General features: G+C 38.7%; 1 protein-coding gene across 1 annotated transcript in view; it reads left to right on the plus strand.

Annotated features, from left to right (window-relative positions):
* The window catches only part of LOC141488890 (S-adenosyl-L-methionine-dependent tRNA 4-demethylwyosine synthase TYW1-like), a 232,276-nt gene that overhangs the window by 118,191 nt on the left and 89,813 nt on the right, over positions 1-24,272 (plus strand). Inside the window, exon 13 of the mRNA XM_074189324.1 lies at positions 3,236-3,371. Coding sequence (XP_074045425.1) covers positions 3,236-3,371 — 136 coding nt within the window. The remainder of the gene's footprint in view (positions 1-3,235; positions 3,372-24,272) is intronic.

Consider the following 24,272-nt stretch of genomic DNA (forward strand, 5'->3'; position numbering starts at 1 on the left):
GGTTGTGTTCCTTCCCCAAAGAAGGTCACAGTCCATTGGGGTGTCTGCTGTAACCTGCATCCTCATGAGGCTTTACTTTCTGTGGTCTGGTTTATGCACATAATGAAATGAGATTGAAAAAGGAAAGGATTCTCGAATTCATGTAGTAGAGAACAATCCATCATCATTGCCTTCATAGCTGGGTCTTAACTTCAGTCTCTTTCCCACTGACTAGTGACACTGGGCCTTATTTGTATGTGTCCATATCACTTGTAGGATGGAATACAACTCAGTGCCTTGAATAGTAGTGAAAGCATTTGCCATGAGTTTATCAGGATGCATATCAATGAAACAAGCTCAGAGTTTTTATTTTATTTTATATTTTGTAATTTGGTTTGGGAGCCTTGCTGTCCTGGTTTTAAACTCTTCATTCATTTATCCCAGGGATAACTGTAAGCAGGTCTAAAATGTAAAATTCTATAAATGTTTTGAGAGCCTGTGATATAGGTGTTAAATATAACTGTAGGGGATAGTATGATAATTTCCTGATTGTACTTTTTAATTAAAATGATTTCATTCTGTCCTTTGGATTGCAGTAATAAGTGAAGACAGGCAAATGAATAGCTTCTTCCTCATGAATTACACTGAGGCAACTGCTAGGCAGAGATGAAATCAGGGAGGCTTGGCTTATTCCCCTAAGACCCTCTTTTCCTTCTGCCAGCAGCCAGACCTCTCACCATCCCCAAACAGAGTTATCTCTTTATTTCTTAAGAAGTCTCCCTATCTGAGGGAAATGTCTCCAAAGACCATCCCCCTCTGAACTCCTGTGTTCTCCTACCATCTGCATTAAGAGTTACCTTGTTTTTGTACCATTCATTCATAGATATAGCTTACCTTGGATAGGATGATTGTCTCCGGTAGTCTTAAGAATGATCATTCCATACAGGGAGCTCTCTGGTGGGGTCATTGCCTTGGATATATTGGCACCCTTTTCCCTCCAACGTGTACCAGAGAAGAGACTTGATTGTAAAATTATCACCACTCCTGTATTTTACAGTTCTCAATCCAAGTAGTTTTGATGAAATAGTTCTCATTTTACATCAGGCACCTTTGAGATAAATGCATTTCATTGTTAGTAGCAAGTATCCATTTAGGTATCCTGTAACCTTTCCATTTAAAAATAAAAATATTGTTGAGTTAAGGTAGCATAGCTTGATACCAATGGATAAGCTGCCTGTTCTAAGGATGATAAGACAGACAAATGCTTTTTAAAGTAATGGTACACCATTGCTTTGTGTCTTTGGCAAATGGTGTGGTTTGTTTAGAAAGTTTCCATTGCTCAAGAGATAAATATTCCTGAACCTAACACGAATTCCACTTATACATCAACCTTGCAGATAGGTTCACATCATGAATTTGCAGATTTTTTTCTCTTGCTTAGATGTTTCTCTTAACTCTTAGTGACATTCTGAATTTCCCCTTCTAAATCCTTTCCTTTTACTAGACTAAAGAGTTCCAGTAATCAAAATCATCAGTTGGAATTACTCTCCTGGTGATCTTGCCAGGAGGAGCCTAGAAAGCATGGTAGAGAATCTTTGATCAGAAGAGATCTCTCTGTGCCCTCCTTGCTGAATACCTTGTTTATGCTTTTCTGAAGCACTTATCTCCTTCCTTTTTTTATTCAGAATGATCTGTGTGATGACTGAACCCCATTGCTAGTTCCTAAGCCCCATGGGAATAGGGGTCAGCTCTTGTTCAAGTTCATGTCCCTGGAACCCTGTGTAATGGCTTTCATGTTAATAGGGGCTTAAGAACTCTTCATTGAATTGAAGTTAATTGACTTTATCCCTCTTGGTCTGAGGTGTGTTTTCAGGTCTTGGACATGGTGGATGTTTGGATTTCATTGACTTTTGTCCCTGGAGGGGGACACAAAAATGTTGTTGATTTGGTAGTCAACCAGTAAAATAATTCATTTAGTGAACATTTATTAAGTTCCTATTATGTGCTATGTCCTACTTAGCACTCTGCTAAGTGCTAAGGATACAAAAAAGATCAAACGACAATCCCTGCCCTCAAAGACCTTACAGTTTAATGGGGAAGACAGCATACACATACACATACATATACGTATACAATGTATATAGTATCTAAATAAAAAGTGAATTATATAGCAGATATATAGGAAATATTTGGCAGAGGGAAGGCCCTAGGATGAAGAGGGGTTGGGGAAGGCTTCATAGGAGATTGATTTTAATTGGGATTTCATTCCATTAATTTAAAGAAAGTTGCGGAGGTAGAAGGTAGAAACTGTTATGCCTGAACCTAAACTTTGGCATCCCATGTACAAGTTCTGGGCATCACAGTTTAGGAAGGACATTAATCAGCTGGACTTTGTCCATTGGAAGATGATCAGGGTGGGGATTGGTTTTGAGGTCCTGCCCTGGAAGCACTGGCTTGAGAACTGGTAATGGAGGAAAAGAAACCCAGGGTGGGGGATGTCTTTAAGCATTTGAAGGGTCAGAAAAAGCTTCCCAATTGTGAGAATGGTTCCAGAGTGGGTTTTTCCTCAAGTTAGTGGGTTCCTTTACCCATGGAGGTCTTTAAGCAAAGGCTGGGTCACCAGTGAGGGGGGAGCAGCGATTCCTTGTTTGTGGGACTGGATTCTGGGTCAGCTGAAGTCCCTCCCATCTTTCAAAGTCTCTGATTTCTTGAAGTAAGACCTTAGTTGTCATCTTATTGCTGTTAGAAAGTAGGCCTCCTCCCCTATGGTTCCACTCATCATCTTCCTGGCTACTTTAACACAAGCTCCTGGAGACCAGAGGCTACAGTCACAGTACTTAAAGAGCTGGGCAAGTTGAAGCAACTTGCTGAGATCCCACTTCAAGGTCTTAGCAGATGCAGGACATTGACCTGAAGCCCAGGGCTCTATCTTACTGGCTTGTTCTTTTCCTTTTTAATTTCCAAATGATTATTTCATCTTTATCCTCCTCCTTAATAAAACCATTTCAGTGAATTCATTGAAATCATTGATTTGTCATTGCCATCTTTCTGGGATGATTTTAGGGCTTCTTGCACCTTTTGATTGCAACTGGGCAGCCATTGATCCGTGAATAAGAGGTGTGCCTGTGGTTCTGGGAGCAGCTGGAAGCCCATGAATATGGAGAAATGTTTAATTTCCATTTGGTAAAAACTGTTACTTTGACTCATGGAGGATCAGCTTTGAAGTAATCTGCTCTTTTCCTCCTTCTCTTTCAAGGAACCTTGAGCCTGTTACCCAGCTGTATGTTAGTGTGGATGCTAGTACCAAAGATAGCCTGAAGAAAATTGACCGACCGCTCTTCAAGGATTTCTGGCAAAGATTCCTTGACAGTTTAAGAGCCTTGGCTGAAAAGGTATGTTCTGAGAAAACGTCATCCCGGTGGCTTGTACCTTTGCCATCTCTTATGCCTTGCCAACACAGATCTTATGGGTCATCCTGGTCTAACCTCCTATTTTGTCAGGGAAATAGCTGGGACTCAGATATCAAGCCCCTTGCTGAGGGTCATTCAGCAATCAGCAGAAGCTGAATTCTGAACCTGTGTCTTCCTTTTTCCAAATCTGGTTCTTTCTCTGATAGGAAAGGACTGAAATGGCAGTTGGTCCTGTGCTTTCTTGGGGATAAGGAACTCTCTTTCAACCAAAAAGTGCTGGTTGACACCTTCTCTGTATCTTCTAGCCTCAGATTGCTGCCTGGGTCACCAAGAGGTGTGTGACTGACTAGGATGGTCAGAGGTGGTTTTCCCAACCTGCATGATTCCCCACCATGTTGGTGAAGTCCATTACCTCACTGCAGTGTAATTACTGCTCTGGGCCTCATGAACATGATCTCCATTCTGCAGGTTAGGAATTTGAAACTGGCAAGTTGAAGCAACTTGCTGAGGTCCCTCCTCAGGGTCATAGTAGAGGTAGGACATTGGCCTGAAGCCCAGAGCTCTAGCTTACTGGCTTGCTCTTTTCCTTTTTTTTATTTTTCAAATGATTATTTCATCTTTATCCTCCTCCTCTATTCATTCATTCATTCATTCATTCATTCATTCATTCATGTAGTATCCTTGTGTTTATGGGTTCGTGGCACTATGCTTTTCTCCATGTCGAATGCAGGGATTTATGTTTGTCCCCCATTGTGCCCTTGAAATGCTTGGCATCTGGTTGGGTTGGAAAGAAAATTCTATACACACACATACATACATGTATAAACACAATCTGAGTAATACTCTTGTAATATGGGGATTTCATGGGGGTAGGGAACTCCAGAAGAGGAAGCTCCCTTCACCAATGCAAGCTCCTCTGTGATTTCCAGTCTTAGTAGAATGAAGGGTTGAATGATTTATCTGGTAACAGAGAGGTGGCCCTTGAACCCAGACCTTTCTCCTTCTAAGACTGACTATCTATGTTGTTCCTTATTCAATTAAGTGGGAATATAAAATAGTTCTCCAAGGTGTTGCAGCATGATGTGAATGACACTCCAAATCCTTGTCCTCAAAGCATGATGATGTCTTGGTTGGGATTCTGATATAAAAAAGTTTTCATTTGCCATCGCTTGGACCTTTCCCATGAGCATCTCCTTACCACTATCTTGACTGTGTGATCAGAGGTTACACAGAAATCTTCTATTACTTCATACTAGAAAAATTAAGCCCAGACCTAATAGATGATTGTGTGAAAAATACTTTTTCTTCTCTTTGAGAACTTTACTTCTGTTTTCTGACCTCACCTTCAGTCACACTCACTTTACAGTTTCTGCAGCTGTGGCTAAACAGCCTAAAAATCCTCCTAACTTCAGATGGGATTGAAGGAGCAGGATTCGAGCAAGGGACCTTTACCTGTGATTCAGGGACATTGTTTAAAAAAAAAAATCAGATAATTATATTTCAGTATAATTGGCTTCAATCATCCTGTATATTTTGTTTTATACATTTAAAAACACACAACTCTGAAAAGGGGTCCTTAGGCTTCTCCACACTGACTATATGGGGGGGTCCATGAACCCCCAAAGATAAAGAAAGCCTGTTCCAGATAAACTCTAGTGTATCTGGGATGTATTTCAAAAATTAAATCCAAGAAGGCAACACAAGTGGGTGTTTACAGGATAGTTCAATGAATTTTTTTTTCCTTTTGTCTAAAACATTCTTTGCAATGAGCCTGCCCTGGTATTGGCAGTTGGTGACAGAGGAGGAGGGACCTAAGAAGCCATTGAGTTCACCCTTTGTGGCATCAGAAATTCTTGGTGTGACACCTTCAGCCTGGCCTTGGTCTCATGTCACCAAACTCCTGTCTTACATGAATAACTCCAGTTCACCTTGTAAAACTGCCCACTTTATGTGCCTGCTTATGACTCTGGGGATGTGAGTCTGGCTGCTGCCCTTCTTGGCTGGTGATCCCCCTGAGTTACTGACCGTTCAATGGGAAGTTGCACCTGGGGAGCCCTTAGAGACCACACCTTGATGGATCAGATCTTGGTCATTTGTTAACTCTCCTTCCCTTTTTAGCATCTTTCCCTTTATATATCTTTTTTGTTTCCCAGTGGAACATAAGCTCCTGAAGGAGGATAGTTGGCTTTGTGTTTCGATCTTAACAGACATTTGCTAGGTTAGATCGACTTGGCTTATGCTGGGTTTCACAGATTGTGACAGGTGGAGGCAGATCTTGAATCCAGGTCTTGTGGCTTCTCATTCTGGTCTCTGCCATGCCTGTCACACAGATATGACATTAGACCAAATGGATTCCCCAGTCTGCCTTCTATCTTGAAGATGTTTGAGAGGTGCCTGCAACTTTTTCACTGGCCTAAGTGTTTGAAATACAATGACTCCATCAGTGTTCCCATTATTGTTTACAATAGGGGGAGGAATTGGTGCTAATAGTAATCTCAGTGAGGCTTTGAGATACTTTTTTTTACCATTTCCCAGTCTAAGCATGTATGATCAGCATCATTATCATGACACCCTAGTGAAAATTGGCCATGTCCCCTTGGGCAGCCTTGTTGGGTATCCACTGGGATTGGACATCTGCTTTCCCTGTATTTTGGCTCTGCTAAGACTTGGGTTGCTTCTTCCCAGAGGTGTCCACCCATGACATTAGAAAGAGGTGGGCATTCCAAGAACTTTCTCCAAATGAAAGACTCGGTTAAGATGCCATAATCTTGAATTTCTTGATGTAGCATTTGGTACTGTATGATGTCAGGAAAGATTGATGTTACTGATTATCAGAGCTCCCAGAGACAGCCATTGGGAGCTGTAGCCCTTGGATCACAACTGGTGCCAGTCCTTATTAGGATTGTAATCTGATGGGTTTGGGTCGATGCACAAATTCCCATATTTTTATTTGTTTTAATAGAAAGACCTAGCAAATATAGGATTTTCTTCTTAAATTTGTGTTTGTTATTTTATTTCCCTGTGTAAAGGACATCATTCATTTCATCATTCATCATTGCATTTCCCTGTGTAGAGGACATAAACTTTTATTAACTACCTAGTCAGGCCCTGCTGTTAAGGAGCTTACAGTCTAATGGGTGGCAAACACAGAGGGGTGGACTTGTGGAACTGTAAGAAAGGAACAGCTTTTAACAAGTGGTTAAAGCTGAAAAATACTCCATTGATATGAAATGAATGCCCAGGAAGTAGAAGAGGACAGGAAGTCTTCTCTCTTTTTTCCCTAGCTTTTGTTTCTAGAGTCTCCTCTGTGGTCAAACTGTTTCCTCCTAGGCAGGGGCAAATATATTGGATGTGGCTAAAAATACATTGGTCAAGGTGAACAGAGCAAACAAACATGTTGCCTGTATTTTCCCTCCAAAGACAGCTTCTTTCATAGAGTTTCTCTGGGACCAGAAATCTATTAGATATAAAATTCTTACCACCATCCAGCTTGGGCCATAGACTTTTATCAACAATGTGACTCAATTTATTTTTTGCCAATGTCCCATCACAACAAGGTCAAGACTCGATAGGGTGTTCAGGCGTTTAATCTTATTTTAGCCTTTTAAAGTTAAGACAGCTACTCCCAAGACTTCAGTAAATATTTTCATCCTCTATAGGAGGAAAGAAATATTATTTGCTCCACATGCATTGTTGGATGTCAGAATTTGGACAGTAGCATTGTTTCTAGAGTCTTGAGCGTGGTTATTTTGTTGACAAGTGTGGCTGCCAACTGGGTCTCTTTATAAGCTGATATGTTCATTGGGACAGGACAGCCAAGTCTGTGTCTCCAAACCAAACTCGGTGCTGTAATACAAGGACCATGACTAGCCAATATCTGAGTGGGTGAGTGTGGTGGTTTACTTAGAAATGGCACCATTACAGGTTTGTTTGTTTAGGAAGTGGAGTTAGGCATCTGACTTGAGGTGATGTGATGTAGGGCAAGAAGGTGGCTTCTGGTTAGAGGACTAGAGTGGGAAGTCACAGGACCATTCTGGGCCTCTCTGAGCCTCAGTTTCCTTATCTGTCAAATAAAGAGTTGGATTAGTTGATCTTTCAGTCCCTTCCAGCTATAATTGTTGTGGGGTGTGTGTGTGTGGTGTGTGTGTGTGTGTGTGTGTGTGTGTGTGTGTGTGTGTGAGAGAGAGAGAGAGAGAGAGAGAGAGAGAATACACATGGGAATGGGAAGGGAGAAGAGAGGGAGGGTGAAAAAAGAGAGAAGGGAAAAATAAAGGGGGAAAGGGAAGACGAGGGAGAATTAATATAGGTTCAATAATTGGGAAGCATGTGAAGGTCCTCGCATTCTCTCCCCTCCCTGCCCCCCCCCTCTCTATGAACCCACCTTTTAACAACTTCTCAGTTTGACTGCAGGTTTTGAGTTGGGAATGATTCCAGTCCAGCTTCCTTATCTGTGCTGCTTTCTCTTCCAGGTGAAGAATCATTGGGCCTTTAAAGGGGGAGCTCCTTCCCCCCCATCCCCCTCCAACCTTTTTATGTGGTGAGCAGCAGGCCTCTGTTAGTTTGGTCCCCATTCAGTTCAGGATTGTACTTTTGTCATTTCTGGTGTGTGTTATGTGCCATATTTAATGTGATCAAAGGAAAACTTGTATTTGACTAATCTCTCCTAAGTCTTTATTCAGATAGTCTTGAAAATAAATTGAGAAATGTGGGGGGGGGGAGGAGAGAGCTTAAGAGCGACTAAAAATTCTTTTAAAAATAACCTATAGAGACTTAAACAATTCTTTGTTTTAGTGCCTCATTTCATGTATGAATACATCTTTTAGAACTCAGTTTTGAAATAGTCTGATGAATAGTAGATCCAAGTCAATTGACTAGGACTACTAAAGTGGGGCTTGGGTTTTTATAAATGGAATAGGCTCTTGCTGTCATTAAGCTGTTCCTCAGCCGAGTGTTGGGGGAGGTGAGGATGCTCACTTTGGTTTGGAATGCAGAGTGTTCCACCAAACTCATTGTTTGTGTTTTTCTAAAGATCTCACTATACTTGGCAAAAGGATAAAGCCCACAATTGCTTTCCTCCTATTCGATTTTTATTCAAGGTAAAAACAAGATCTCATGAATTTGAATTGACATCATAAATCAATCTAGTTCCTGGGAAACGATTTCCTCTTCTTGTAGCTACAAGATAAATTATGAATGGTGCTCTGTCTGTGGATTTGGGACATTACCTTAGAAATACAGTTTGAAATGAAAATGGAAGAAATCTGTTTCTCTTTTCTCTAAGATGCCAGTGATGGCTGAAATCTTTTCTTTGTCCCTATCATATTGTTTATGTGGGGAGATACCACATATTTCCCCAGTAGTTTATACTTAACTCTTTGAGGAAAATGATTGTCCTTTTAAAAAATAAATCTTTGTATTCCTACTGTTCCTAGCTCAGTGTTGAGTAAATATTTGTTGAACTTAGTTGACTAGAAAGAGGTAGCTGAATGTCCCAGGATGTAGACTGAAGAACACCCGAGTTTGAATCTGGCCTCAGACTCCTTCTAGTGGCGTGACCCTGAGCAGGTCAGTTCATTTCTGCCTGCCTCAGTTTCCTCATCTGTAAAATGGCAATAGCAGGAGCATCTTCCTCCCAGAGTTGTCATGAGGATTAAATAGAATATCCCATAAAGAGCTTTGCAAACCTTACATGGGAGCTATTATTATATTATTATAAATGAGAGCTATTATTAAACTTGTCATTCTTAATGCAGACAGTGGCCCACAACCCTACAAAGGTTATTTTACAGCCACAAAAACCAGTGTTTGAACTGTTGGCTAAGAAATCTTGGAATGGTCTTCCTTCTCAGTCTCTATTCATAATCGTGATATTTCTGTGGATTAGCAGCAACTCTGTTTGTGGGACTCTAAATAGCAGCCAGGTATTTCCCTGCACACTTGGGCCCTTAGAAAGGACCTTCATGAAGCACTTCTGGCCTCCCATCTCCAGGCCACTAGGGGCCTGGCTTGTGCTCTCCAAATTACAGGAAGGACCTTGGTTCTTCTGGGTTGCCTGAATTGAACTTGGTTCTGGCCAACATTCATGTTTAGAGGGTTTGCGGAGAGCTGGGTGAAGTGAAAGGGCCGACTGGTGACTGGAGGAGGCTTTGGGGCCAATTTGCATTTTTAGGAAATCCAAGTGTAAAATCTGCAGCAGATGTTAAAATCAGTAACCAACTCTGTGTCACTTCCAATTTAGGGAACTGTCGAGTGGACCCAGACCCACTTTTCTGTCACCAGCTGTTGGCTGTTTCTAATGGCCTTGCTGACAAGACTCATTGATGTAATCAGTTTGAAGCCAGGCAAGCAGAATGTCACAAGGAAAGGGACAGGATTTAGTTAAATAAGATTAGTTATGCCAGCTAAAGTTTAAACAACTGAACATTAAGAAAAAAGTTGAAAATTCCAGATTTCTTTTGTAGATTTTTGTTTCCTGCTTTGGTTTTATAGATCATTTTCATTTCTGAATTTATTCTTCCCTCTTCTGACTTTAGCAAGTGATTCTTTGTAACAGAGAACAAAAGAAAAGTATAAAAACACAATTCAACAGAACTAATTGACTCATCAGACAGACCTGATAGAATATGTTGTATTTCACACCCATTGTCCTCCACCTCTGCAAATAAAGGAGGGAGGTGCCTTTTCTCATTTTTTTTTTTGTCAAGGTAAAGCTAGATTATTGTAATTATACAAGCATTTACTTTATTCCTCCATTTACATTGTTGTAGTTATTATGTATATAGTTTCCCAGTTCTGTTTATTTCCATTTGAATCATTTCCTCTATGCATGCCCATCCTCTTCTCAATTCCTCATATTCATGATTTCTTATTGCCTTGTAATAATATTCCTGGTGCTCATGCACCACTGGGTGGCTAGTCATTTCACAGGTGATGGGCACCTTCTTTGTGTACAGTTCTCAAAGGGTAGACACTTGATCAACTTTTTTATTCTTTTATTCTAATTCCAAATTAATTTCCTGCATAGTTGGACCAATTCACACCCAGCTCCAAAAGCAGTGTGGCCTGAGGTCAGTCTTTTCACAACCCCTCCAACAAAAGATTTAAAATTGAATAATTTCCTATTAGGCCCTCTCTTTCTGAAGCAAAATGAAAGGTGTTTATTTAGGTAAAATGGAAAACTGTTTTAAAGTAGGCATCAGATTTTTCTTAGATGTTTTTCTAGACCTGTTTTCTCATTTCGATGTTATTCCAAACACTGGGCTTAACATAAAGGGGAGAACTAATTGTAAGCATCTTTCACTATTGATTTTTACCATGAGGGGAGGGAAGAGGGAAGGAAGGGGAGGGGAGAGGAAAGGAAAGAAACGTGACCTGGAAATAAAGATGATATAAAACCAAAAGAAGGCACTTTAGGAAAAAGAATCCTGGCTCTTTCTGGATATGGACTGTATTCCCTAGTTATGTGAGGAGTTTTCAGTTTTTTAACCCCATTGATTTTCATTGTTAAATCATTCTATTCTCCTTGTTCTTTTTTTTCCCCTTTTGCATTGGAACTCTTTGGTTTTTTATTACTTTTATGTTTCTCATGCATTAGCACATGCCTGAACCTCAATCAATACTTCAGAAATGCTTATCAATTGATTGGTGATATGTCCATGACAAGCTGAAATAATCTTTCTAGTGTCCAACCACATAATTCATTGCTCAGAACCCTCCCACCACTCCCATGACCCCACTTTTCCTGGGCCTCCTGCACTTTTGCAGCCTCATTTCAGTTCATTCTCTCTTCTCTGTCCAACTCCTCTGTACCCCCATCTCTTAACTTTCAGAAGTACTCCCTTTTCTCCCCATGACATCCTCCTTTTCTTCCTTTGTTTGACCTGGTTTCCACCTCTTCCATCCATTACATAGCTCACTACTCCTTCCAGCACCCAAAACAGTGCCTTTCTTGTGCACAGTAGCTATTTAACAGATGTTTTTTGAATTGAATTGACATTTACCTTAAAGACCATTACCTGATTATAGGGATATATCTATAACTACATATCTGTATCTATATATCAATTTCTGTATCTGTATCTATATATCTGTCTCTATCTCTGTCTCTGTCTCTCTCTCCATGTATCTGTTCTAGGGAGATATCATAGAAGTGTCTGTATTATTTTGAAGTTTTTGAATTGAAGCATTTGGAATCAGGAAGTCCTGAGATCAGATACTGCCACAGTCAGTCACTGATCCACTATCAGCCTCAGTTTTCCCTTTTGTAAAACAGAAATTCATAGTATTAGCTGCCTCACAATGTTGGGTTGAAGATCCAAAGAGGTAATGTCCATACAGGACCTTTGGAAACTTACAGAAAAGAGCTCAATCAATTTCCTTCCAAATTGGGAGTCATTAGCGCCATTTTGATTAGAATGTAGTGTATTCAGTGAGGTGAATCTCCCAAGAAAAACTGGACAAAAAGCAGTTGAGTGAGTCTGCTTGCCAAAGGTGATTTTAACATTTCCCATAAGTCGCTTTCTTCTGATTATAGATGATGTAACCCCATAATGGATTAGTCTCTTGGTGAATAGTGTTCTAGTGTGGTTCCATTTGATAACTGCAGAAAAATTAAGCGTTTATTTTTCTAATAACTGTTTGAGAAACAATTGTTCCCCAATGGACCAAAACATATTTTTAATCTATCCTCTAAATCTGCCTTGTCGGATTTAATTGGGCCTGAGTATAATCATACACTTTCATGGTACAAAGGAATAGAAGAAGCTAAATTTTGTTAGAGGAGGCCATGAAATTTATAGGCAATTACTATAGATATACTCAAAAATGAGTCGATGGTTATGGAGTGTGTCATGAAATTGTCACTCTAGCCAAATTCTTTGAAAGAACTCTCTTGGGTTAAAAACCTCCATAGCATAATTTATGGGATGAGTCCCAAGCCCTGTTCAGCTTTACTGATGCTGACTTTTAAGGAGGGAGTTCTGAGTCACCTCAGATTTTATAGAAATGACAAATGAATTGAAAATAATTTAAAAAATTATAATCTTATGATAAAAAATTATAATCTAATCTGTATCTAAGCTTTTTTCCCTTCTTTGCTTTCCAAGCATCCACTGTGTTTTCTGATGAAATCAGCTTTCAATTGAAAAATGATTATATGTAGCCTTGCACTTCCCATACGGACAGCCTTATTTCTTCATCAGATAAATAGGTAGATAGGACATTTATTAAGTACCAACTGAATGGCAGGAATTGTGTCACACTCTGGGGATCAGGCCCAGCTTCAAGGAGCTCCTCATCTCATGGGGGGAATAGAGCACCTGAAGAGGTAGAGGACAATGGAGTCTTGAGTGCTCCCTGACATGCTACCTAGTGAGAGGGATTCTGAGGTGGGGTCAGGTTGTTGGGTCTTAAGCTGAAGAGTCCAGGGGAGCTGGCCTGGAGAGTGTGAAGGGACTGTGATAGACCAGAGGGGTCCAACTCCTGCCCAAGGGTACCTGAACCACATGAAGATGTCATTGGGAAATGCTTTACAAAGTAAAAAAAAAAAAATACCAACAGGGGTGAAGTTAATTTAATTTGTGATTTTCCAAGTCAATATGGGTAGGACCTGTGCAGATCCACTCCTATTTGAATGTGATCCCACTGAGCTCAGCTGTAAGCTGGTTAAATACAGGAGCAGTAAGGGACAGCAAGCCAGGTGGCACAGTGCATAGAATGCCAACCTAGTCAGGAAGACCTGAGTTGAAATCCAACCTCAGACACTTGATGCCAGCTGTGTGACCTTGGGCAAATTGCTTATTGTCTCACAAAAAATTAAAAAAAAGTAAAGTAAGGAAAGACAGGAGCTATAAAGTGGATTGGTGCTTTGGAAAGAATGTTGGACTGGGAGCCAGGCCCTGGGCTCAGACATGTCCCTTTTACACACTTTGACAGACTTGGACAAGGTACTCACAGTTTCCCCATATATAAAGTGGGCTAATGATATGTGTGGGTAATTCCAGTTGAGAGGCGAGCACTTGAGTATTTCTGGGGTGACCCAGGGAAGAGGTTGATGACAGCTTCAAAGATGAGCTCCCCAGGAGCTTCGGGAGGGCACTCAGGTTTTCATTGCAATGCCTTGTCATTCTCCACACGTCTGTCCCCTGCTGCCAAAAGTAATCATTTTTTCTTCAGTTTGATGTTTTGTCTTTCCCCTGGGACCAGATGAACTACTCTCTACCTCTCTGGGATAATCAGATGAGGCACCAATTCCCATGATTCAGCACAAACTTGGGCTGAACCTTGTAACTGTAGAGGTAACACAATGAGTGACTCCCTTGAACAGGTCAGATTGGGTGCTCAGGGATAGAATTCCTGTGCATGCAGTCCCTGTATCCATTTTGTGGGGCATGACCCCATTTTTGATGCTTTTCAATTGACTAGACTCATAGAACCAGAAAGTGACCTGATCTTGGTGGCCTGCTTTGGATTCCCATGTTCTCTTTGGGGCTTCCCAGGCTTCTGTTTCTGATGACAGACATGCCCCTTTGAGTCCATCTGGCTCTGATCTTTCTCTTTAAATATGATTAAGTCTCAGCTCTCTTAAGAAAAGCCACTCTTGACCCTCCTATTCCATCAGAATATCATGTTACCTCCCTTGTGTGTCAATCCCAAACTTTTGGCAAGAGTAAACTGCCCTCACTCCCTGCCTGCCTAGGCTCCCCAGTCTTCCTGCCAATTCTCTCTCCCATCTCTCTCCCTTTTAGGGTCAGAATTCTCTATTTTGTCTTTGCTTCTACCCTTTTTTTTCTTTTGGGTAAGAGCATAACTCAGGGTTCCTGCTAAGGAAGCTCCCTCCATCAGTGTCAAGGCATTAGCTGTCAAGTCTTCAAGAGTCACGTGGGGACCCTGAGATGGCAGGGAACATGTCCTGGGTCACATAGCTTGGACATGATAGAGGCAGGATTTGAATTCTGATTTTCCTGACTCTGAAACCAGCTTTGCTGCACTGATTCTCTCTGACATTCTTTCTGAAATTGTTTAATTTTCTTAAGTTTTGTATACCCTCCTTATTGATGGTGGGGAATATTTTGACTAAAAGATCACTGCCCTCTCATAGTTCTGCCTTCTTTCTTTTGAATCCTGGCTCTGTGGTTCTAGCATTTTGTCATCCCTTGATTTGTCTTGTGGACAGTTTTAAACACTTGTCCTTTGGCTTAAAGGTCTGGTCACATTTCAGAGACAGCCTTGAAGTGGACATCTCTATTAAGTCCTTTTAAAGGTTTAATTAGTTTTCTTCTGAGTAGATACATCAGTGATTTTTTAAAAATTGTGTTATGTCATATTTCATTTCTTCTGCTTGTGCAACATTTTCCTTCAGAAACTGGCTAGGATCCCAATAGTTCTCTCTTGAGCTGTCACATGTCTTTCCTTGTCATTGGTATGGTGGCTAGGAGATGTCAATTGGTGGGCTTTTTTCCCTTATGTGAATTGTTTGTATCTGTAAATGATTGCTTGTTTTTGATGATTCTGGAGTTTTCTTGAACAGTTTCCTTTAGTTTCCTTAGTTTTCTTTAGGTAGTACTTGAAATTTCATCCATTTCTGCATTTAAAAGACTGTCAGTAACATACTGGCACTTGACTTTTCCTTGAGATCTGTCACTTCTATTTGCATAATTTTACATGATCTTAAAAGTCAAGGTATTTTTGGAGATTGTTTTCTACAATGTCTGTATCTCTGTGGTCAACAATTTTGTTTTTAACCATAATAAGTCTAATGCTGGTTGCTTCTATTGATCTTTTTAAGTTTCCTATTATAGTTTTCATTTTGATCAAATTTTTCATGATTTCATCCAGGCTTTTTAAAAAGCAATTTAAGATGATTACTTCAGTTCTTTTTTTATGATAAAAAAAAACAAGCCCAAAACATGTAAGTTCTCATTTCTGCTTTTGCTAATCTTTTTTAGAATTTTGTTTTGTTTTTAGAGAGAACAATGATTATATTAATGTTATTTATATGTCATTACTCTTATGGTTTTGTTGTATTTTCATTTATTTTATTAATTATTGCCCAATTACATTTTTCTTTCTTTCTTTCTTTTTTTTTTTTTTTGGTTTTTGCAAGGCAATGGGTTGTGACTTGCCCAAGGTCACACACCTAGTTAATTATGAAATGTCTGAGGCCAGCTTTGAACTCAGGTTTCTCCTTATTCCAGGGCCAGTGCTCTATCCACTGTGCCACCTAGCTGTCCCTAATTAACACTCTTGGTGAGGAGAGTCCTTCCTCTGAAGCAGATTCCAAGCTGTTCTGTACCTTAGTTCCAGAGAGTGGCCTGGGACCCTGAGAGGGGAAGGTTTTTCTTTGTCCAGGCTTAAATTTGTTTGTTCTGACATGAGATCTGATCTCTTTCTTGCTGCCTCTTTGCTTTTGATTTTCTTAATTCTTAATGCTTGCTAAAAGTTTTAAAATTGGTCATTTACCTATTTATCTTTTTGTCTTTTGGAATATCTTCCACTGTTTCTTTTAACATATCATTCTTGTCTTTGCAACATCTCTTACAGATCTCTTCTTTCCTCCATTCACATAGGCACCATTCTGGTACAGGTTCTCCTTGTGTTATACCTAGACTGTTGTGCAATTATTATCTGGTGGTTCCCTGCCTCCTAATAGTGCCTTCTCTCTCTGTCTCTGTCTCTCTCTCATTGTCTCTGTCTCTCTTTCTCTCTGTCTTTGTCTCTCTGTCTTTCCCTCTCCCTCCCTCCCCCACTGCCTTCATGATCTCCACCCATTAGAGTATGAGTTCCTTGAGGGCAGAGCTGCTTTTGGTTGTGCATTGATTTTCCAGTGCTGAGACTAGGTCCTGACTTAGGACACCTTGGCTGTTTCATTGATTTCATGGTTTTTTCATGGTCTCAATGTTATTTTTTGCTGTGCCAGTTCTTTAAAAAAATCCTACAAACTCAAACAATCCTACATTGAGATATAGGAGATGCAGGTTCTTTTCTAGGTCTATTGAGTAACAACTTGAGTGTTCAGGGGAGAGATGGTTCAACTTGCCTCTGAACAATAGAGGAAAGAAAGAGAGGTGCCATTTCTACATCGGCCCTAGGAAAATGAATTAAATGACATTGATAAGCTTTTATCTATCGGTAAGTGTTATTGAGATCTTAGAGACTTGCATAATTTAGTTTATGGTAAATAATTAATTACAAATGGAGAGATTTCTTGAAGTCAGCCAGATAAGACCCTCTTTTTTTTTTTTCTGAATTCATCACATGTGCTAGCATTTAGCAAATGATTTTTGTATTTATTAGAGGAGTCAGGAGAGCAGTGCTTCAGGGTAAGATCTGTTCTGCTCCAGCCTTAACACAACCATCTAGTTTTATCTTATCCTTTAATTCATCTCTACTTTTAAAAATTCTCCTTATTGAGTTTGTAAGTACCAAGGGTATAATTTTGGTTAGAGAATTGGGGCTTAAACTTAAACTGTTAGAATTCTTTTTTGAGGGATGTACTCTGTCATTAGCCATAGATATCTGATACCTCTTGGTTTCTTGTGAAAATCCCACTCTTAAGGGTGTTATCATGGTGTTCAGTGGCCCTAGGGCCCTATAGAGTTATGCCAGTAGAGTGCCAATCTGCTTACCCTTGAACTTAGTCTCAGGTTAGACAGTTGTCTGTGAATTGGACTGCCTTTCTTCAGAGATGCTTCCCACTAAAAGTTGGCCACCATGTGAGGAAAGATTTTGGCCATGACAGTTCATGAAAATGTTTCACAATATGTGGAGAGACTATTTGTGCCAACAAAATGGAAGATCTTGAAGTTTGTGAAAGTATTTGCTGTGACTTTTTGGGAAGCCTACTTGTGTGTCTGGTCATGAAAGGAAAATCTGTGGGCAAGAATCCAATAGAAGAAATGGAGTAGATCTCAAAGTCAAGAAAAGGGGTGAGAAAAACAGTACTGGAGGATTATCTCAAAAATAACAGAATTGATATCTGTTCAGATCCCAGGCAAACAGTTTATTATTACAGAAATTAAAATCTATACTCTGAAGAGACCTACAACATCTTCTAGAAAATTACACCAAAAAAATGTTGGATTCATCATAGGGGATTGGAATGCTAAAATAGGAAATCAAAAAATAATTGGAATAGCGGGCAGATTTGACTTAAGAGAACAAAATGGAGCAGGATAGAGAATGATAGAGTTTTTCAAGGTAATTTGTTGGTCATAGCAAACACCCTTTTGCAATAGCCTATAAGGTGACTCTACATATGGGCATCACTAGATGGTCAATATAGAAATCATATTGCTTATATACTTTGTAGTCAAAGGTGGAGAAGTGCTAGACAGTCAGTTAAAACAAGACCTGAAGCTGACTGTGGCTTAGATTGTGAACTTTGTATTGCAAAATTCAAATTTTAAATTGAATAAAGTAGGGAAAAACCATCACATTGTCTAAGTTTGACCCAAATAAGATCCCTTAAAAATATAAAGTGAAAGTGATGAATCGATTTAAGGGATTATATTTGGTAGATAAAGTACCTGAAGAACTATCAACTATCAGGAGGCAGCAACAAAGAACATTCTAAAGAAAAAGAAGAGCAAGAAAGCAAAATGACTCTCTGATGAGACTTTATAAATAGCTGAGAAAAGAAGGTGAAAAGATAAAGAAGAAAGGGAAAGATATGTATATACAGAATTTTAGAGGTTAACAAGAGATAAGAAGGTTCTCTTAAGTGAACAGTGCAAATAAATAGATTAAAACAGTAGAATGGGAAAGACAGGAGAACTCTTCAAGAGAATTAGAGATATCCAGGGAATATTTCATTCAAAAAGGGACAAGATAAAAGACTAAAATGTTAGGGACTTAAGAAGAAGGGATTAAGAAGTGGCAAGAATACACAGAGGAACTATTCAAGGAAGATGTTAATATCACCAATAAGCATGATGCAATGCTGTGGTTACTGGTCTAGTGCCAGATGTCCTGGAGAATGAGGTCAAGTGACCCCTAAAAAGCTTGCTAACTGTAGGACTAGTGGAGGTGACAGAATTCTAGATGAGCTACTTTAAAACCCTCAAAGTATTTCACTCAATATGCCAGAAAATTGGGAAAATTCACAGTAGCCATATATCCCAATCCTAAAGAAAGGTAATACCAACGAAGTTCAAATTTCTGTACAGTTGCACTCCTTTCACATGCCAGCAAGGTTAAGATTCTACAAGCTTGGCTTCTGCAGTCTGTTAGCTGAAAATTACCAGAAGAGCTGCCTAGTCTTGGAAGAGACCAGAATGCCAACATTTGTAGGATTATGGAGTGAGCAAGGAAGTTCCTGAAAAATCACCTCTTCTGCTTCAGTGACTTCACTAAAGCCTTGAATTTTGATGAGTCCTCAAGGAGATAAACATACCAGATCATCTTACTTGTTTCCTGAGGAACTTGTCGGTGGATCAAGAAACAAGAGTTAGAACTGAACGATTGGTTTTCAGATGGGAAGAGGAGTATATTGTCACCTTATTTATTTAGCTGATATGCAGAGGACATCATATAAAATGCCAGGCTGGATGAATCAGAAACTGGAATTAAGATCACCAGTAAAACTATCAACAGTCTCAGATGTGCAGATGATACCACTCTGAGGACAGAAAATGAAAAAAAAGAATTAAAGAGCCTCTTGATGAGGGTGGAAAAAGGAAAGGGCAAAAGCTGTAATGAAGCTTAACTTCCAAAAAACTGAGGTCTTGGAAACTGGTCCTATCCCTTCTTGGAAAATAGAGCAAGAAGAAATAGAAGCAGAATCAGATTTTATATTCTTAGGTTCAAAGATCAACTGCAGCCATGAAATTAGAAGGTGTTTGCTTCTTGAAAGAAAAGTTATGACAACTCTAGACAGTATACTAAAAAGCAGAGATATCATTTTGTTGATAAAGGTCTGCATGGTTCCAATAGCAATGTATGGCTCAGAAAATGGAACTGTGAGGAAGGCTGATTATCTCAGAATGGATGCTTGCAAATTGTGGTGCTAGAGGAGACTTTTAGGAGCCCTTTGGAGAGCAAGATCAAGTCAGTCAATACTTAAAGAAACCAATTCTAATTCACTCCAAGATCAAATATTGAAGCTGAAGCTTAAATACTTGGTCACATAATGAGAAGGCAGGACTCATTGATATTGGGAAAGATTGAAGGCAAAGAAGAAAAGAATGGCAGAGGGAGAGATGCCTAGATAGTGACATGGAAACGATGAGCATGAGCTTGGATAGACTTTGGGAGATCATGGAGAATAGGAGGGTCTGCATGCCTAGGTCCACGGGTGCCCAAGAATTGAACAGGATCGAATGACTGAACAGTAACACACAACATTGTGTGCTGACTTCTGACAGATGACAAAAGCCTTCCAGTCATAACTACATTGTTTCACTTTGTTAACCACAGTTACCATTCAGTTGTCATCCTTGAGTTGTTAATGAATGTTTAGGCTAATTAACACAGAGCATCATTTTTTCTTTCATGTGGAACAAATGTTACTTATAATTTAAGTAATTGCTCAGCTCTGCAGAAATCTTTGCTTAGCATTAATGTCTTGATAAATGGACAGCCAACTTCTTAACCTCACCCTGTTAGCAAAATGATACTGAGGACTTAAGAGCCAGGTAGCTTTTGGCCCACTTCGTGTTTACCTTAATGATAGCCATCCGGAAACTGGCAGGGTGTGATTGGCCTTGGGAAAACCTGGTTAATATGAAGTAGATTATATCTTCTCCCTTGCTTACGGTCATTCATTGATTTATCCATTAGAGTTGGTAGAGCAGACATGGTTAGAGAGATCGTGACTTCAGAAATTTCCATCAATCACTGTGTCTCTGTCTCATTCAAAACATTTAAGCCAAATTGATTTAAGCCACTAGTCAGGTTTGATTAATCAATTGTTAACCTTGTAAAAATGATATTCTTATGACTTCATATAACCCCAATATATATTCTCCACAACTGAGTGAGAACTGTGGATTTCATTTTTAGAAGCTATTCATTACACATCTGAAAGCACTGAGTTGTGTTTTCTTCAGGTTAATCTTGTAGCTTTTTAGGAAACTGAACAATGACTTGACTTTTATTTAACAAAATTTATTGAAGTTACTATGATTTCCAGTACAACAGATTAAGCATAAATTTGATTTCTGTACTACTTTATATCTCAAAACCTTTGACATTATTTTGACCTAATTTCTAATGAAGTGGTCATTCTGTTTGTCAAAATGCAACCAAATCTATTTGCACCTTGATCCTAATTTCAGCATACTTCCCTCATGTTGATCCTCTTTCTGTTATCTTTATTGTTATCTTTTCTCTTTCTATTTCTATCTATTGCTCATTCTTTGCCTTAAACATGTTCAAGTCTTAACTATCTTAAAACAATTAGCCTCAACCCTTGCTTGCTCTACCATCCTTTCAAGCTATCATCCTTTAACTCTACTCTTTTCATAGCCAAACTCTTAGAAAAAAAAACAAACTGTTAAACTCTGTTTCCACTTCTTGCAGATTTCTGGGAAGTCTCTTCTGCTGTAATGTCTAATCTCATCTTTCTTTTTTTTTTCTTTTTTTTTGAAAGATTTTATTTATTTATTTATTTTTTACGATTTTCCCCCATTCTTGCTCTCCTCCCCGCCGAAGGCATTCTGCCAGTTTTTACATTGGTTCCATGTTATACATTGATCTCAGTTGAATGTGATGACAGAGGAATCATATCCTTAAGGAAGAAAAAATAAAGTATGAGATAGTAAAATTATATAAGATAACCTTTTTTTCTAATTTGACAGTAATAGTCTTTGGTCTTTGTTCAAAGTCCATTATTCTTCCTCTGGATACAGATGATATTCTACATTGCGGATAGCCCCAAATTGTTCCTGGTTGTTGCACTGATGGAATGAGCAAGTCCATCAAGTTGATCATTGCCCCCATGTTGCTGTTAGGGTGTACAGTGTTTTTCTGGTTCTGCTCATCTTGCTCAGCATCAGTTCATGAAAATCTTTCCAGGCTTCCCTGAATTCCCATCCCTCCTGGTTTCTAATAGAACAATAGTTTTCCATGACATACATATACCACAGTATGTTAAGCTATTCCCCAATTGAAGGACATTCACTTAATTTCCATTTTTTTGCCACCACAAACAGGGCTGCTATAAATATTTTTGTACAAGTGATGTTTTTACCCTTTTTCATAATTTCTTTAGCATATAGACCCAGTAGTGATATTGCTAGATAAAAGGGTATGCACAGTTTTGTTGCCCTTGGGCATAGTCCCAAATTGCTCTCCAGAAAGGTTGGATGAGTTCACAGCTCCACCAATAATGTATTAGTGTCCCAGATTTCCTGCATCCCTTCCAACATTGATCATTGTCCTTTCTAGTCATATTGGCCAGTCTGAGAGGTGTGAGGTGGTATCTCAGAGATGCCTTAATTTTCATTTCTCAAATAAATAATGTTAATCTCATCTTTCAATCAAAATTGTTCTCTCCCAAGTTATCAACATTATAATTACCAAATCTTAACACTTTTTAAAGTCTTCTTCCTTTTTTGAACTCTGCTATATTTGGCACTGTACTCACATGCTCTTTTATTAGACCCTTTTTTTCTCTAGGGGTCTTTATGACACTATTTTCTCTGGGTTATAATCCATGTTGGTTCCTACTTTTCTCTCCTTATATGCCTCAGGACTTTGTCCTGGGCCTTCTCTTCTCTCTCTTTAGTTTCTTTTTGGTGATTTCTTTTGCTGCACTGGGTTCAATCACCATCTGTATTCAAGTGACTTGAAAATCTATATATCTGACAGTCTTTCCTTCTCTTAAGTTCAAGGTCATCAGCTGCCACTGGATATTTCTATCTGAATAATCTATATTCCGTGGTGTGTGTGTGTGTGTGTGTGTGTGTGTAAAATATATTTATATTTTATATATAATTTATATATTCTACATAAATATATAATCTATATATTTAATTTATTTAAGAATAATCTTAAAATCTAAACAGAACATATTATATTCCTTCCTAAATTCACTTTAAAAAAAAACCCCAACTTCCCTATTTATATTGAGGGCACTATCACCTCTCCACTCATCCTAGTTTGTAACCTTGAAGTCATTCTTATTTCTTGACTCTCTGCCTTCTACATATCCATCAGTTGATAAGTCTTACTGATTCTACATCTTTGGCATATGTCTCCTCTCTCATCTCACATGGTCACCACAACAGTTCTTGATCTCATAACCTCTTACTCAGATTCTTACAGTAGCCCACTGCCCTTAAGCCTCTACTATATCTATATGGCTTCCAAATGGATGTTTCTAGAGTATAGAGAACTACAAAAGGTGTTGCTATAAGTATTTTGGTATATGTGGGTACTTTCTTCTATCAGTAACCTCTTTAGACTGTATATCTAGTAGTAGAATTTCTGGTTTAGAAATTATGAAAGTATTTGCATGATTACAAATTGTTTTCCAAAATGGAATTACTGATTCTATTCTTCCAAACAAAAATATGTGCATGTCTTTTCTTAATTTCTCCATATTGACCATTCCTATCTTGGTACATCTACCAATTTTCTGGTCTAAGATCAATATCTTTCAGAGTAGATTTGATTTGTATTTCTCTCATTATTAGTAATTTTGAATTTTTTGATACTATTAATATTTTATAATTATTTCAAGAATTATTTCTTTATATTCTTTTTCCTTTATCTATTTTAAAGAATAACTTTTATTCATTTATCTGTCTGCCTTTCTGTCTATTGTTTATATTAAAAATTTTAGATATCAAACCTTTATCTGAGAAATTTAATACAAATATATATTTTTTTCCATTTGACTGTTTCATTAATCTTTCTTTGTGCAAAAGTTTTTCAGTTTTATATAAGCTGAATTAACCTTTTCATCTTTTTAAATCAACTCAATCCTTTGGGCAAGAATATATCTCTTACCTGGAGCTGTGAGAGGTATATAATCTTCTCTTCTGAATTTTTTAAATAAGATTTTTAATAATCATGTTGTATATCCATTTAGAATTTATTATAGAATATGGTGTAAGATTTTGGCCCAAGTTTAATTCCTGCCAGACAGCTTTTCAGTTTTCATAGTAATTTTTATCAGAGTATACACTATTTTATGTCTTTGGTTTTATAAAAAACAAAATAAGCATCTTTTTAAAAAAATCTAAATTATTTTTAATGCTATAAAATTTATCCTTAAAAAAACTAAAATGACAAAGTTTTAACAAGATAAACTCAAAATATTGGGTTTAGTTAGTATCGTAGCACTTCAGACTGTATATTTTCATGTTCCATATAAACATTTACTGTCTGAAATAAAAACACCTTTGGGAGAAGAATGTTCTTTAGCCATCATTTAAGCCAGCTTTCTTGTTTTCCAGATGAAGAAACTGAAGTCTAGAGAGGCTGAGACTTGCCTAAGGCAACCCTAGAGCCTTGATTCCTTAACTCAGAATCACCTTCTTTCTCCCACCATACTCACTAGTCCCTTCTTGTCTGTGCAGAAGTGGGAATGAAACAGAATCAATGTCTGCCTTGATTCCCATAGGCTTTTTTTGTGCTACGAAGGAAACAGCTGCTACTATGTCCAGTTCTTGGTGGACAGAAATGATAACCCTGAAATGGATTGTGGATGATGTAGATGAATGAACTGATGATTGTTTGCTTTCTTCCATCTCCCCTCCCCCCTTATCCCCCACCTCCACCCCCCACCTCCCCATGGCATGACTTGATCTTGCTACTGAACATTGATCAATAAGACACTGACCCAGCAAACGATCCAAAGATGGTTCATTGTTCTTGGTGTCTGGTTTCTTAATCACATCTGAAAAGTGAATGGGACCCTAAAGATTGGTTAGTTGAGTA

Source organism: Macrotis lagotis, chromosome 5 (assembly GCF_037893015.1).
Source record: "Macrotis lagotis isolate mMagLag1 chromosome 5, bilby.v1.9.chrom.fasta, whole genome shotgun sequence".
In the NCBI taxonomy this organism is placed as follows: Eukaryota; Metazoa; Chordata; class Mammalia; order Peramelemorphia; family Peramelidae; genus Macrotis; species Macrotis lagotis.